The sequence below is a fragment of the Heteronotia binoei genome, chromosome 1 (genome assembly GCF_032191835.1).
Source record: "Heteronotia binoei isolate CCM8104 ecotype False Entrance Well chromosome 1, APGP_CSIRO_Hbin_v1, whole genome shotgun sequence".
Lineage (NCBI taxonomy): Eukaryota > Metazoa > Chordata > Lepidosauria > Squamata > Gekkonidae > Heteronotia > Heteronotia binoei.
This window is the reverse complement of record NC_083223.1, coordinates 79,322,144-79,339,163: the sequence shown is the minus strand read 5'-3', so window position 1 is coordinate 79,339,163 and position 17,020 is coordinate 79,322,144. Positions and strand designations below refer to the sequence as shown.

At 41.8% G+C, this 17,020-nt stretch overlaps 1 protein-coding gene across 4 annotated transcripts in view; it reads right to left on the bottom strand.

Annotated features, from left to right (window-relative positions):
- The window catches only part of DOP1A (DOP1 leucine zipper like protein A), an 88,656-nt gene that overhangs the window by 63,943 nt on the left and 7,693 nt on the right, over window positions 1-17,020 (bottom strand). For all 4 annotated transcript variants that reach the window (XM_060236531.1, XM_060236547.1, XM_060236542.1 and 1 more), the window contains exons 2-4: window positions 7,691-7,879; window positions 5,770-5,951; window positions 2,691-2,861 (exon numbers count right to left, since the gene is read on the bottom strand). In XM_060236531.1, the coding sequence (XP_060092514.1) occupies window positions 2,691-2,861; window positions 5,770-5,951; window positions 7,691-7,828 (491 nt within the window). In that variant the 5' untranslated portion in view covers window positions 7,829-7,879. The remainder of the gene's footprint in view (window positions 1-2,690; window positions 2,862-5,769; window positions 5,952-7,690; window positions 7,880-17,020) is intronic.

The following is a 17,020-nucleotide window of genomic DNA, read 5'->3' as shown; positions in this document are numbered from 1 at the left end:
GTTCTTGTTTTTATTTATTGTTGGTAAAAGGACTTTTTTTAAAGACTTAGAGTCCCTTTACTTATCCAGATTTGGGTGGTGGTGGGGTAGCTTATTTGGGGTTTCTGCTTGGGGAGGGGGCCTGGGGTGGGGGGGTTTACCAATCTGCCCATATCTTAATTTAGTGAGAGGACTTTTAAAAGTGCAGTGTCCTTTTACTTCTCCTGATTTGGGTGGCTTTAATTTCTTGGGGTTAGGGTGAAGGGTTTTTTTGGGGGGAGGGGGTGGCAAAGTTCCTGTATTGTTAAAAGTTAATTTTTTACTGTTTTAAAAGTATTCAGTGTTTGATTTGTTGCTGCTGTGCTGTGTTGTGCTGCTGCTATTACTCTTTTCTTTGGGTTCTTGGGGCGGGTGCTGTTTGGCCTAATTTCCATTGTTTAAAAGGCCACTTTTGTCCCCCTTTTCTTGTTGGTGAAAAGGCCACTTTTTTTTAACACTTGGCCTTTTGTGATTCTGCTGGTTTTGTTTTGGTTTTTTAAATTGCCTCTGGTTGGTGTGGGGGTTGGTGAGGGTGTGTGTGGGCTGGGTCACTTTCTTGTTTTTATAGAGTAGGTTGTGTGTTCTGTGGCAGGGAAGCTGGCACCTGGGTGAGAGACCCAGAACCAGCGGGCTTTTTGTGGTTTGCCAGCTCTCCCCTTGTTATTTGGGGCAGGGCTGGAGAGCTGGCATCTGTAGATTGTGTGTTCTGTGGCAGGGAAGCTGGCACCTGGGTGAGAGACCCAGAACCAGCAGGCTTTTTGTGGTTGACAAGCTCTCCCCGTGTTATTTGGGGCAGGGCTGGAGAGCTGGCATCTGTAGATTGTGTGTTCTGTGGCAGGGAAGCTGGCACCTGGGTGAGAGACCCAGAACCAGCAGGCTTTTTGTGGTTGACAAGCTCTCCCCGTGTTGTTTGGGGCAGGGCTGGAGAGCTGGCATCTGGGTTTGCTGCAAGCAGGTCTGCAGAGCAGACCTTGAGCAGATTGTGTTTTGTGTGGCAGTGAGGTTGGCAACTGGGTTTATGTTGGTGCCAGGCCTGCAGGCCCAGGGTTCATAGATTAGATAGAGGGATGTAGTGCATTTGGGGCCTATAGAGATTCTCTGGTGTGAAGTTAGGTTTGGCTTTGGGTGCCCCAGGAATTGGACCCCATGGTCCAATTTTTTTGGGACTTGGGGGGGTTGGAGGGGAGAGTCCCCTTCAGGTCTCCTGCAAATTTGGGGGCTCTCCCTCAAACCCCCTCCCCTCCAGGCGGCTTCAATTATATCCTATTTGCCATTGATTTTAATGGCCCATAGGGTATAATGATGGAATAGGGGCACCCTCTTTGGGTGCCCCTGGAATGGGATCCCCTGGCCCAATCTTTTTGGGACTTGGGGGGGTTGGAGGGGAGAGTCCCCTTCAGGTCCCCTGCAAATTTGGGGGCTCTCCCTCAACCCCCCCCCCCTCCAGGCGGCTTCAAATATACCCTATTTGCCATTGATTTCAATGGCCCATAGGGTATAATAGGGCCGTATATTCGGTAATAGCCGTGCATCTACCGTATATGCGGCTATTCCGAATACGGTATTCAGTAGTGCATGGGGAATCCGAAATTTTTTTCCCTGTGCACTTCCGAATCCGTGTAATTCCGAATTTTTTTTTTTTGCACATCCCTACTCAAGAGCATCCAGTAAAGCTGACAGGAAGTAGATTCAGGACAGACAAAAGGAAATAATTACACAACAAGTGATTGAAATGTGCAATTCACTACCAGAAGCTGTAGTGATGATCACAGTCATTAATAGTTTTAAAAGGGAATTAAGATTTGTGGAGGATAGGTTTACCAGTTGCTAGTAGCCATAGTGATTAAAGGGAACCTTTGCGTTCAGAGGCAGTAAACCAGAGGCAGTGCCATGATACACTATCAGGAGAAGGCCTTCTATGCCCACTTGTTGGCCCTGCAGAGGAACTGGGTGACCATTGTGTGAAATAGATGGACTACTGGTCTGATACAGCAGGGCTCTTTACATGTTCTTAACACCAAAGAGTCCCTGTGTTTTCAGAGAGAATTCCTAACACTGGGTGCGGTGCTGGAATCCAATAAAGGGGTTTGTGTGTGCAGTTGCCAGTGTTATGGATTCATCAAACTCTACTCCTCCATCTACAACAATCTCCCAAGGTAGGTTAAAAAGAAACTGATCCAAGGTCACCAAAAACTCATGGCTGAGTAGATCTGAACTCATGTCTTCCTGGTCCTACTCTAACACTCTAATTCAGGGGTCTCCAACCTTTTTGAGCCTGCGGGTACATTAGGCATTCTGACACAGCATGGTGAGCACAAACAAAATGGTTGCCATAAAATGGCTACTGCTGGAGGTGGAGTCAGCCACAAAAATGATTGCCGCAGCATAAATTCAGTAACATGGTGCAGATCCTCACATTGTGGTAGCAGCTGCTGCCAAAGCAACATTTTTACAAAATCTGCACACTCAAACAAATCTCCAATAGTCATTTAGAAGCCTTCCCAGGCAAAAGCCCAACCTAGCCTCATCCTAAAAACACTTAGTGGGCACCAGAAAAGGTGTTGGCACCACGTTGGGGACCCCTGCTCTAACTACTATGCTACACTGGTTCTCCTGGAAAAATTAACAATATGCAAGTTTTAAAAATACATTACTTTAACCTACAGCCTTACCTTTCGTAATACTCTGACCCCTCTTCCAAACCAGGAAGGATCCCAGTTAACAAACCCTGCAGGCCGGGTTTCAGTGTTTTGCCCAAAGGAAGATAATACACTTCGTACAGACTGAGTAATGCTGGTTTGACAGACATAGCAGCATTGGCAAGAAGAGGAAATAACCCAGAACTGTGAAAATAAAACACACACATGAGGTTAACGTGGCAGGCTTCTGAAGCCTGCTTCATATTATAATTTTCACAACATGGAAATAATTGCTAAAAGCACATAGTAGCTGTCTAGGAGTGTAATCCTAAGGGCAGCTACCCTTCTAAGTCTACTGTAGTCAATGAGTTTGAAAAGGTGTAACTTCACTTAGAGTTTCACTGTCATTCATATGCACAGGAAATGCACACAGACAGTGCTTGTAGTTGGCATAGCCCTCTGTGCAAGGTAAATAAATTGTGCAAGGAAATATTGCTACTAACTCTTTTCCACTGCCTAGATGCAGACATGTGAATGAAACACTGTTCACAGTTATTACCTGAAAATCTCCCAGGAATGTGAACGTTATTAAGACTGGGCTATGTTTGGTAACAAAGAAATCATAGCTTTCTTGAAGGAGCTGAAGGTTTTTTTAAAAAAATATCTGCTGCCTGGGTTATACATTGGTCCAAAATCACGACTGTAACTATTACATTAGAATGTCACCAGTAATAGCTCCATCATCCCACTAGGGCAATACCTCAGGGCTGCTGCCACCACCCTTACCCAGGAGTGGGAGAATGCAGCCCTCTTTACTGGCTCTGCTGTCTTTAAAAAGAGCCTGGCACTGCTTGCTTGCCCTGTGGGGCTTCTTGATCTCTTGCAAGAATCCTGCCCCCAGGGTCATTTATGCTTCAGCTGCACTAAGCTGCAGCATTTCATGCACTCTGTTAATATCCCTGTTAAAATAGAAACTGTTCTAACAGCTTATCTAAAAGCTGTTTTAGATTTGGCTGTTATAAATGGCAAAGAAAATTACAAGACTATCCACCCACTCATCAAAAAGCTAATGAATGTATTACTAGGGGAAAAAATCAGTTTAAAAAAACACATGGCAGATAGGGAAAGCGGTTGTTCTAGTTTCTATATTTTTATGCAAATTTTCCTTGTCTTAGGCTATTGTATTCAAATAGAAATTAGGTTAAATATGGTCTTTACTCTTTGGTATTCATTTGTAGTTTTTCAGATCTCTTTGTATCCATTTCCGTCTTTCTACAGAAGAACATTAAATTCTTTCATTTTGACTATGTTAGTGTCAGTTCTCACTGCCAAATTCCTTCTTGTAATCATGTATAAACAACCGCAAACAGTGACAAATTAGCGCAAACCAGTCCGTACTTGTCATAAGCCAGCAGCCAGATATGTAACCGAAATAACAGCAGCTACAACCATAGGGATGGTTGATATTAACCTTTTTTAATGCGGTAACATACCCATGTTCAGAACTGCATGAAGGAATTCAGCAGTTTCAACAAGTTTTGGGATGCATGCACATAATTGATCAAACTATTACAAATGCTTATGGCTGGAAGATGAATATGGTTTGACATTAAATGGAATTATTTTTTTTAGATCCCACTTTTCTCCCCTGGGGCACCCAAAGTGAATTATCACATCAGTCCCCCCTCTCAACTATCCTCACATAGGGATGCCAGCCTCCAGTTGGGACCTGGAGATCCCCCAGAATTACAGCTTGTCTCCAGACTACAGAGATCATTTCCCCAGGAGAAAATGAATGCTTTGGAGGGTGGAGTCTATGGCTTTGTACCCCACTAAGGTCCCTGTCCTCCCCAGGCTCCGCTTCCAAATCTACAGGAGTTTCCCAACCGAGAACTGAAAATCCTTATCTCCTGCTGGTGGCCAGGGGGAACCTACAACCCTATCCTCACAACAGCAACCTTGTGAAGCAGGTCAAGGTGACAGGGTGTGCCAGGTGCAAGAAAACCCGGTGAGTTTCCTTGGACAAAACAGGGATTCAAGCCAGTTTGTTCCACGTGCAATTCTGACACTCCAACCACTACACCAGGCTGGCTCTCTACAACAGTACAAAGGGATAAACTGGCAAATGTTCTTCAGCTACCCATTTTAGAGGGAGGCTCATCTTAGAATTATTACCCCACCAGTTGATATGATCCCTGGTCACATAAATACCTGAGGAAGATAAGAGAGATTGTGAGCCGCGTTGAGACTCTGAGATTCGGAGTGGAGGGTGGAATATAAATCCAATATCATAAACACAAACAAAGTAAGGCTTTGTTGGTTATTATCTGATAAAAATTCTAAGATTACATGTCTAGTTGCTAAATTCCATGCATTAATTCTTAAATTACGGGAATCACATTTTAAAAGTTCTTAAAATTGAATTTCTACTACTGTACTTTATATCTGATTTAAGCTGCATGCTGGTCTTAAGACCATAATAACTAACTAACACCAGGCCAGCTCTCTACAACAGTACAAAGGGATAAAGTAGCCTCTGGAAATACAGATAAGAGCTTGGATTCAGTGGAGTGTTTCTTATCTGTGAAGTGTGACTTTCTTGCCTCCCCATACAGGTGTAGCCCAAAATGCCCTGCTGTGGCATGCAGAAAGTCCCAGATTCAATCCCCCGAATCTCCAGTTGAAAGAATCAGGTAGGAGGTGATGTGAAAGATTTACACTTGATGAGACCCTGGAAAGCTGCTCCCAGTCTGAGTAGACAATATTGGCTTTGATGGACCAAGGGTCTGGTTCAAAATAAGGCAGCTTCATGTGTTCATGCGTAAATGCTTCTCCTGAGGGACAGGAACTGTGAAGCAGAGGCAGGCAGTAAGCAAATAGGTTATGATCTGTCGTCTCTACCTACAGAAATGCTGCGCTGTATCCAAACTTCCGTTGTATCCAAGCCTGCTGGATAGCTGAACAACTAAAAATTTGGGGTTGTCGATTTGGAGCCATTGACACATGTATCTGTAGGATTCATAAAAGGATCTAACACTATTAATTAAGAATGAACAAATAAAAAAAGTTAAGGTTAACATTCCAAATACAATGAAAATGTCAGCGCTTTTACCTGTATAGGAAGAGATCTTTGGCCAGACGCTTGGGCCCAATGATTTTGAAGATAATCTCATATGTCTCAAGCGCCTTCCGGTGTACCCCACCCGGCAAGGCAGGATGAAGGCATTGTGCAAGGCGCTTTCCTACAGTCAGCTTTTTTGGTACTACTTGATATTTTGCATTGTTATGTAGAACCTAACAGGAAAAAAATTCAGCTCATTTAAAGTACTCCAACAACCCATCTTAAAAAGAAAAAAAAAACTTTATACAGTTGCATCCATATATACTTAGAATAAATGTTGAATTAGAATTAACAATTCACTAGAATTCTGACACAGCATAGTATATCCCTGAATATTAAATGGCTCTGTTGCCTAGGGCACACAAAAAAAGTAGAGTACAACATTCATTCACAGTAGGACAAATAACATATGAACAAGCCTAGATGAGAACATATTGTAATTTAGTCTGGCATAAAATAACACATTAGAATAAGCAGAGCTGTAACTCGAGTTGCCAGACATGGCTTGGCAGCTGGTGGAAGAAGGGAGAGGTGGAGACTCCTGCATTATGGGGAGTCAGCACATCCTCAGCACAAAGACATCACTTCTGGAACTTCTGGAACTGAACCCAGAAGTGATGTCATCACACCAGTTGTGTATGCGAAAGTGTGATGCTCTAGCATTGTCAAAACTCTAACAACAGAGTTTTGGCCAAAGGCTATAGCATCACCCAGTGTCATAATGTCACTTCAGGTCGCACCAGGAGTTACATCGTTGCACCACGGATGCCAATTGCACCCTACCCCCGATTTTGTCTGGGAACTTCCTGTCATCCAGTTGAGTGGTCATAGACAATGGGAGCTGGGGATCCCTTGCTCCCAGAAGGAGGCTGACAACCCTACATGCAACTTTATCATTGGGAAAAAAATCTTTTGAACTTACTTATTTGTTCACATAAAACACATGCGTAGCATCTGCCCTTTAATTAGATGGGTTTAAAGAAGCTGGCTGGCTCGTGACATAATAACAGGTTGTCAGTAGACACATAAACAGAAAGGGACACCCTACCCTGGACAAAACACCAAACAGCTATAAAAAAGATGCCAAAATTATATAGTACACAAGCAAAACAGAATAAAGAAGTCATTACAATTTACAGTTGCAAAGGAGACTAGGGAAATCTTCACATACAACATTTCAAAAACCCTTATCCAAGATGTGTGAATACACCAAACAGGTGTTTAACACCTATTCAGCAGAGAGTCATCATTGGCTAGAGCTCCCCATTCAGTACAGACTTAACAAGCTAAAGTTTGTTTTTCTATGATTTGTGTAAAACTGGGCCCAGTCAGATAGAGTTCTATCAGTATTCTCTTTCCTCCATAAAGTTAGAGGAAAAGCCCATCTGCATACTATATGATTTACTGACCAATTTCCCTTTGTAGTTAAAAAATAAAGTGTGTGAAACTTTAAAATCAAATGTGTAGATGAGAGACATGGGTGGGGCTGTGGTTCAGTACTAGAGCATCTTTTCTGCATACGAAAGGTTCCAGGTTCCATCCTTGGCATCTCTAGTTTAAAGGATCAGTTGTGGGTGATGTAAAAAATCTCTTCCCAACACCTTGAAGAGCCAAGGTCAGTTAGCATAGACAATACTGATTCTGATAGATCAATGGCTTGACTTGTTATAAGGCATCTTCATATGTATTCTTTTCTTTAGCATAAAGAAAATTTAACTTCTAGGAATTTTACCAATACTATGCTAAGCAATAACTGGACTTTTAAGTAAGCTGCCACTCTTCAAATAATTTGGGGGGAAATATCTAGACCCTAAACATTTTGCAATAACTTAAATCACTTCAATCTGTCCTCAAAGCTTTACATTTCTTTCAGCCAGTCCTTCGAATTCTTCGGAGGTCATCTCCATCATACCTTGTTTAGCTTTCCAAGTGATGAAATTAAATCAGCCCACTCACTGGAGTACTCAAAGCTTTTCAGGGCCTTGTCAACAGCTGCCACATAGTTCCTATACTTGGAGTCAGCCAATAGCTCCAGCTCCTCTGCATTCATTCTCCCACAGAGTCCCACTAGAGACCAGGTTGCATTTCATGGAGTCATTAGCTGAAAAATAGAGAACAGGGGTTTTCAGTTTCTAAAACCACACTTTCATGGTTTCAGAATGCCAAGCCAAGGGCTTATGGACAAATTAGACACAAGATGCCGGAAGTCTATTATCAAGTTAGCATTTCTGGAATCCGGGGATGTTCATTTCTGTGTGGAAAGCTTCACACAATATCTTGTTAGAAAATAAATATAATAATGAAAAAGACAGAAATTTCAGGAGAATATCATCATTCTGTAAATGCTAAGTTAGACTCACAATAGCACTCACTAAGGTGAACAAAATCTCCCAGCCATAAATTGTAGCCCTCCTAAATAAGTAATATTTCTGAAAATTCTCAAGGCGTGGAAATAAACCCCCTCTGGTTAAAAACACACACAGAGAGAAATTTGTGGGGAAATTTACATACAAGCTGGGCTTTTTTTTGAGCAGGAATGCACAGGAACACAGTTCCAGCTGGCTTGGCTTCAGGGGGTGTGGCCTGATATGCAAATGAGTTCCTGCTGGGCCTTTTCCCTACAAAAAAGCCTGTATGGAACAATGGTGATTTCATGGGATATGTGGCCTAATACGCAAATGAGAAAATACTTATGCCTTTAAATTTTATAACTGTGACAAATAGTACAATTAAATGTTCACTAAGTTATAAATGATGCATTTTATATTGTTAATTCAGTAAAATGAATTTAGGTTTGATAGAGAGGTATTGGTTGTATATAAGAACCAGTCGTTTCTGACTCTGGAGTGATGTTGCTTTCACAACGCTTTCACAGCAGACTTTTTAACGGGGTGGTTTGCCATTTCCTTCCCCAGTCATCTACACTTTCCCCCCAGCAAGCTGGGTGCTCATTTTACTGACCTCGGAAGGATGGAAGGCTGAGTCAACCTGGAGCCGGCTACCTGAACCCAACTTCCACCAGGATTGAACTCAGGTTATGAGCAGGGAGCTCAGACTACAGTACTGCAGCTTTACCACTCTGCAGGTACACACGTGGCCCAGCCCGACATGGCCTGGCCCAACCTGACATGGCTCGGTCCCTCAAGGTCTCATTTATGTCAGATCCGGCCTCAGAACAAATGAGTTTGACACCCATGTAGACTAACATAGAAAAGTCCATACTATGCATTTTGAGCAAAACCTTGTCTTAATAAGTACTGCACTTATTGGAAAAAAAATCATAGGAGGTTTTTGAGTGTTATCCAAAATTTCTCAAATTGTCAGTTTGGAAAAAATGAAATAAAAATCTTTGGTTTGAGGAAACTGTCCATCCCCCCCCCCCATTCCGAATTTTCTGGGCCTTCACATATCTAATCCTGCCTACCAAATTTCCAGCAGTCAGGAAAAAAGGACTCCTGTTACAGACAGTCTGGCTTACAGAGTGAGCAGAAGGAAGCATATAACACCCAAAAAGGGTAAGGGAAAGCAAGCTCTCAGAACAGGCCCCTGAGTTTGTACTGCAACTTAAGAAAGCTGGTCGACCCTATTATACGCAGGCACAAGAAGGCATTTGGAAGACATGTACTGAGAGATATTTGCCTAATGGTGGAGCAGTTATTGTAGAATTGTGCCAATGCTGGAGAGGAAGAACCTGAGAGTCAGCAAAGAAGGCATCAGCTTAACATTTTTATTTCTTTATTCTGAATCAAGTGGAAGAGTATACACCAGAGCATTCTACTGTAACAAGTGCCTAGAAGTTATATTGGCAACACTATCCTAAGTACTTTCAAAAACAGACACTCCAAGCTTAATTTATATGTTCGTATTTGATGCTCAGTGTAAGGAAAGTGTAAAATAAATTATTCTACAGCTTGAAAGAACAAAAAGTCACATACAGGTCTGCAACTGTATCCTAAAATAGAAGGAAGTAAACCCTTCGACTGTGTAGGAAAAAAAAGGAGCAAAAATTGCCAAGGAAAATTAAGAGATGCCATAAAATCCCTTGAATATACTAACTGCTGCATCATTTTTTAAAGGCATCATACCAGGACACAAATGCAGACTATAGCTCAGGGCCTTCAAGGTGTCATACAACGCACAGCTGTTAGAATCAATTCAGAAAAAAATGAAGCTGCTGATCAATGCTCTGTCTAAGCTGTGGAGTCTTGTGAGCAGAAATTCTACTTCATGCATTACTGGAATTAAAGTTATGAGCAAATTTGGCTACTGCATAAATTAGTTTGCTCTGGGGCCATGCATCCTGAACTAAGATAAAAACGTGTGAGCCGGAGGCTAAAAAACTGTGAGCTAGCTCACACTAACTCAACTTAGAGGGAATATTGCTTGCTGATACTTTTATTCTCTAGAACCGAACCTTAGAACGAAAGCACTGACACTGGAGATTCATGAGATGATCCTATCACCTTACTTACTAAATCTAAAACTGGACAAACCATTCACCTGAAACCAAAGAAGTCTCTTTGTTGCTTTCTCAGTGTTACGTGCACACACATTGCCCTCCGGTAACATTCTGTTAACAAGCAAGGAGGCAGAGAAAGAGCATTAAATTAAAAAGCTCTCAACACAGCCTCTAAGCATGCTTTGCTTTTTATAACTGTTTTTTTCACTGTGGGTGCAGGTATCAGAATGTGGCAGAATGACAGCTTTACTGCCATGCCCTTCCTTCCCTGTCACACACTTTGTTTTATCCACCTTATCTACTGAGACAAAGGCTAGAGGAAGAAAGGATTGCTGCCTTTTTCCAATATTTATGCAGCAGAAATATATGCAGGGCTTTTTTTTGTAGAAAAAGCCCAGCAAGAACTCATCTGCATACTAGGCTACACCCCCTGATGTCACCATTGTTGCACACAGGGCTTTTTGTGGAAAAAGCCCAGGAGGACACATTTGCACATTAGGCCACACCCTCTGACATCACCATTATTTCACACAGGGTTTTTTTTAATAGAAAAAGCCCAACAGGAACTCATTTACATATTAGACCACACTCCCTGACACCAAGTCAGCTGGAATTGCATTCCTGTGTGTTCCTGCTCAAACCCCACCCCCCAAATATATGGATATGAATGGCTAGGAAAAACTAGTTTCATAAATAATTCACTGCTGCTCTTTGGTAACTGGAACTCTTAAGTGGTATTATTTCTTAGTTTTTTTGCAGCAGGATACAAAGGAGAACACTAAGGAAGTCCAAATGCAAAAACCCAAACCATGGTGCCTGCCAACGCCTTCCCTCATGTCCACCAAGTGTTCTCAGAAAGTGGGCAGGGCCAGGAAGGGCTTTTGCCAAGCAAGGCTTCCACTTGGTCAGTGGAGATTTGATTGGCTGTGCAGTTTTTTAAAAAATGGTTCCTCAGCAACAGCTGCCACCACAGCACAAAGAGGTTCACTGTGTGACTGAAAGCAAGTGGCAGCAGCTATTGTGGCAGGTTCTGCCTTCTGTAGCAGCCGTTTTGTGGCTGTGCCCACCAAACTGCCTGAGAATTCTAAGGTGTCTGCAGGCTCATCAAAATCAGGGACCCCTGCATCAGAAGGATACAAAATATAGTTGAGATACATATAAGTTTCTCAGACTGAACAGTTTAATAGAGCAACTGAATCAGTAAGCTGAGGATATCAATAGAATTTTACCTAAAAATTAAACTATAAAACAAAATTCAAGCAAATTCATCTGTTCATATTTCACAAGGGTATACAAACTCCTAACTAGGACAAGGTCTGAGCCTCATTAGGCAACACAGACCCTAATTGTTTTTCTGTGCATGGTAGGAATAGGGTTGCCAGGTCCCCTGCTGCCAGGCCCCACCTTTCTGCCACCAATCACCTGGCCGGCAGGGGGGAACTTACCTCCCAAAAGAGGGAGATCCATCCAATGTATGTTTACACCGCTGCCCATATGAAACCAGAAGTGACATCATCACATCCAGGACATCAGGGCAATGGCCTGGTATTTGGGCAAAGACTTTATAGTAGAAGTCAAATTCACCATAGAGTTTTTGCACAAATACCAGAGCATTGCCCTGACATGATAATGTTACTTTCAGGTCATGTGGACAGTGATGTGGACACGTTGCTGTACAGTGGATGGGTCTTCCTGCTGCTCCTGGTAAGTCCCCCCCCCATCTCCTGCTGGTTGAACCTGGCAACCCTAGGTAGGAAATGGAAGCCTACTCCACCATCTGGTTCACTTTCCCTGGGCCCAGCACCAATGGCTGTACATACAAGAACATAATGATTGGATAGTGCATACAAACCAAGATGGTAGGCCTTATATAGTTTATTTCTCAAATATAATCTAGGAATCCATAGTGTGATCTGAGCCATGTTGTAAACACATACCTACATATATTCCCTATATGGATAGCTGGGCAAGTATGTGGAACTGCTTCCCTTTGCTCCCTATCATACACACTGAAGCACTCAGGGGACATATCATACAATGCAGTCATTAGTTTGTGTGTGTGTGCGTGCGTGAGTATTTAAAGTGCTGTCATGTCACAGTTGACTTATGCTCCCACAGGATTTTCAAGGAAAGAGACATTTAGAGGTGGTTTGCAATGGCATAGTGACCCTGGACTTCTGCACAACAACCCAGGAACTCCTTGGAGGTCTCCCATCCCAATACTAACCAGGGCCAACCCTACCTAGCTTCTGAGATCTGATGGCTATTCTGGGCCAGTTTCTTTACAATGCAAAGTGTAATGTTTCTTTCCCTAGCAAAGATGAGCCTAAAAGGTAAAGAATCTAAACACTGCCTGTGTGTGATCATCAATAACCCAGCTCTCCACACAATGTAGGAAAAAATAAATATACAAAGATAGCAGACTTTTCTGACAATATTGGTTAATTGTAGCCAATGCATCTAAAAGGAAGAGGAGCCATAGTACTGAGGTTCCAGGTTGACAGTGAGAAGATACAGGGTGATGACACCTTTTCATCAGAAGGGCATTCCATGCATCTGATGAACAAACTGTGACTCCTGAGATCTTATGCTTGAAAGTGCTACCAGACTTCCCATTCATTTCACCATTAATTCAGGGCCTAAATTAGGGATGTCAGAAGAAAATCATTGTCACAGTTGCTTGAATAGTATTACTTCTCTTTTCATTCAAGAATACTGACAGAAAGCATGCAGTTGTGAGAAGTATAATAAGTCAATCATACATGTGACCATTACATCTAATCGAGGAGAGCTGAAAAGGTTTTTTTTTAATCATCATGCAAATAAAATGAGATCCTTTACTTATCTTGTTTAGGGAAACTGATTGAACATATGGTGACAGAGCAACTTCCATCATTTCTAGATAATGCCCTGGATCTTTTTCATTTTGTGTTCCAGCTGTACTGGATGAGCCATGTGTGGAGCAGAGTTGCCAGAGAAAAATGCCCTCTCTCCGATGTTGTTATATCTGCCTGAAAGCCACTGGGAAAGATCATACGGCACTTCCCAGTTGGATGTCATCAACATGCTGAGGATTTCTAGCTCTGTATTTCTTTAGACAGTTGGAAACACCATAATTGTCCTACACTCGTATTTAGAAACCATGGGCAAGTAGATGGTTAAACAAACAGAACATAAATCTAGACAATATGGAGATTGTATTAGCAGGTAAATCCCAATAGCCTGGAAATTGTCAGACCTGCCTCAGGTCAGGTGCAGTGCTTCACAGAAAGAACAAACAATGCAGTTCACTTATATGGGGAAAGCAAAGACATGCTTCAGGAGTGCCAAAATGGGAACTGAACCTCCTCAGTGACCCCTATCATTCCCCATCTCATCTGTGACCATTCACCCATTTACCATGTCCCCAAGAAGCTGGTATTAGCCAGCCTCTACCTGCACTGTCATTCCAATGAGTTTTGTTGGTAACTACAGAAAATTAGGTTCATGATGGTTACATTGAAAGGGACTGTTAAAATATAGTAAGAGAAAGAGAAATGGGAAATGCATTGCCACTGCTGATGCACTGTTAAATAGCTATTATTTTAATTAGATTTGAGTTGAGAGTTGAGGCTATATAAATTGCTCTTAGATTGTACTACTAAAACCACAGCTTCCAAAAATGTAATGCATGCCATGCCCTGGAAAGTAAACTAGTGCACAAAAGCCTCTCATAGGTCTCCTCTTAGTAGTTACAGAAAAAGAAGAAAGTTCCTTTAGGGATATACAGAGGATTAAAAATAACAATGGCCCCGCACTGCTCTTCACATGTTGAGTATGAAAGATAAACTTCACGGTATTATCTTCTTCACAGGTTGTCAGCTGAAAAATGTTTTCAGGGCCACATTATCAAAGGCCTTGGAAAATTAATTTTTCTGCCTTTCACTTCAAATATTATACTGAAAAATCGAGTTTTCTTTCTGTAAAGCACATTCCAGTGACCTCAAGCCCTAGGACTGATCAATCAGCTTAAAAGCAGTTTGGTTCCCTAGATGCAGTTTTCAATTTTTTTTTTTAAGTTAAAAATTCTTAAAAAGAACCTTCTCTAAATGAACTTCACAGTATGTCTTAGAAGTCCCATTCAGTGGACTCCTAAACAGAGTTATCCCCCCTTCTAAGCCTTATAAGGGGACAATTCTGCTTACGATTGCACTGTAAATAGATCAGACTGTGTGAAAGCTTAAGTTATGATAAATTTGTTAGTATTTAAGATGCCCTTGAATTCTTTTGTTTTTGCTGCAACAGACTCACATGGCTGCCCAAATTGAATTTGTTCAAATGGGGCTGTTGTGTCACCAAAAGAAATGTTTTTTTTTAAAGACAGATGCTTCCGAGCTTTTTTTTTTTTAATTAACACCAGTAGCTAGGAGACCCCAAAACAGTCTTACAGTAATACTCGAATTCTTGACTATGCATATATATTCAAGCAATCCACACGTAGCTTACACTTGCCCATTCTAAGGTGTGATTAGGTTTCTCGTGCAGACTGTCAGATATCTTATACTGTACTAAATTCATTCTGTGCAAGTCACGAATTTGACTGTGGGAAAGCTAGATGTGATGGTATGTTCGTGGTTGCCATGAAAATGTTGCCACCATTTGAAAGTCATTTAAAAATTCTATGAGGTACCAATCCTGAGCGGGTTGTTTTGGCACTTGATAAAGCACGGGGGAAGGGGGCATGCCTCATCTCACCACGCAGGAGGATCAATTAGGAACAGACTTGAAAATGCTGGTGGCCATGTAGGGTTGCCAATCCCCAGGTGGGGGCAGGGGATCCCCCAGTTTGGAGACCCTCCCCCCGCTTCAGGGTCATCAGAAAGCGGGGGGAGGGGAGGGAAATGTCTGCTGGGAACTCTATTATTCCCTATGGAGATTTATTTCCATAGAAAATCATGGAGAATTGATCCATGGGTATCTGGGGCTCTGGGGGGGCTGTTTTTTGGGGTAGAGGCACCAAATTTTCAGTATAGCATTTAGTGCCTCTCCCCAAAATACCCCCCAAGTTTCAAAAAGATTGGACCAGGGGGTCCAATTCTATGAGCCCCAAAAGAAGGTGCCCCTATCCTTCATTATTTCCTATGGAAGGAAGGAATTGAAAAGGTGTGCATTCCCTTTAAATGTGATGGCCAGAACTCCCTTGGAGTTCATTTATGCTTGTCACACCCTTGCTCCTGGCTCCACCCCTAATGTCTCCTGGTTCCACCCCCAAAGTCCCCAGATATTTCTTGAATTGGACTTAGCAACCCTATGGCCATGACAATACCATAGAATCACAGAAAAACATAACTAGAAGGGGCCATACAGGCCATCTACTCCAACCTCCTGCTCAATGCAGGATCAGCCTAGACAAGTGTTTGTCCAGCCGCTGCTTAAAGACTGCCAGTAAGGAGGAGCTCACCACCTCCCTCAGTAGCTGATTCCACTGTTAAACTCTTACTGTAAATACTCTTACAATACCATTCTATCTAGTTTGGCCCTGAGTTGGTTTTGACCTTTAGGCACCTCCTGAATGCCCCATTCTTCTGGCCAAAAAGCCTCATGTCAGATTAACAGTATACTTTTGGACCTCTTTTGTTTGCGATCAAACTGTTCTGTCAGACCCAGGCTACAGCTGGTGGATCTACCAAATTCTGCACAAAGGCACCAATAATCCGCAAGACACTGTCTCTGTCAGCTTAATACTATGGGTTTTGCTATTATAATTCTTTTTCCAAAGTCCGTATTAGTCTTTATAAAGCTATGACCTTCCTGGGTATCAAATGCATTAGTCAGCCAAGAAGTGCACTTCAAGGTACTTGACTGGACCTGACTCCCTAACAAGTTTTTTATAGCAGTGCTTTCTGTGACCAATGGATTTATAGTAAAATAAGAAAACTCTGCATTTATACAGTATTATTTGAGCATTCAAAGCACTTCACACAAACCATAACAATCCTTACAATGATGCAGTAAAATATGTATTATTTTTCCTCTTTTACAGAAGAAAGGCTGAGATTATCTATGCCAACAACAGATTTGAACAGGGACTTTTTGGCTCAAGTTACATAACATAAACCTATGTACTTTAGCTCACTAGTAAGTCCCACTAAATTCAGAACTTAACTCCCAGTGAAATATATGCAGAATTTCAGCCTTAGTCACTATGCTACATTAACTCATAATTAGCCATTTAGAACATTCATTTGCTCAATTACAATTCTATATTAGGATTACTCACAAATTCTTGGCCCAAAACAATGGTTTGGTCACAAACCCTCTTACTTTCACCATCAGCTAAACAATGGCATATTCTTCAAAGGAATATAGGAAGATCATGCAGACAAAGGGGCTTTTTAAAAAAACACATTCCAAACAATCCGCCTTCTGTACCAAGATTTTGCCTCCTGAACTATGCATAAGAATGGATTCAGTCACATTAGATTAGCCTTTAAAGATAAGAAAGACTGTTTACTTTGCTACAAACAAACCTGAAGCTTTTAAATACATTCATTTATTCTAACTGCCAATAATGATAGAATAATAGCGGGCTATGTATCCAATTTTCCAAAAGTGTCTTGTGGCCCGACAGAAAAGCAACACTTTTTTAAAGTCTGGAAATACATTTGCAGATTGTAGGAACCCCTTTTTCATAACAAGAGTGCTGCATGTTTTCTTACACTAATATCTTAAGGACTGTTCAAGCTGCTATTATGCCAATATATGTTAGGACTACAAACACAGCTTCCCTTTTCTGAGACCAGA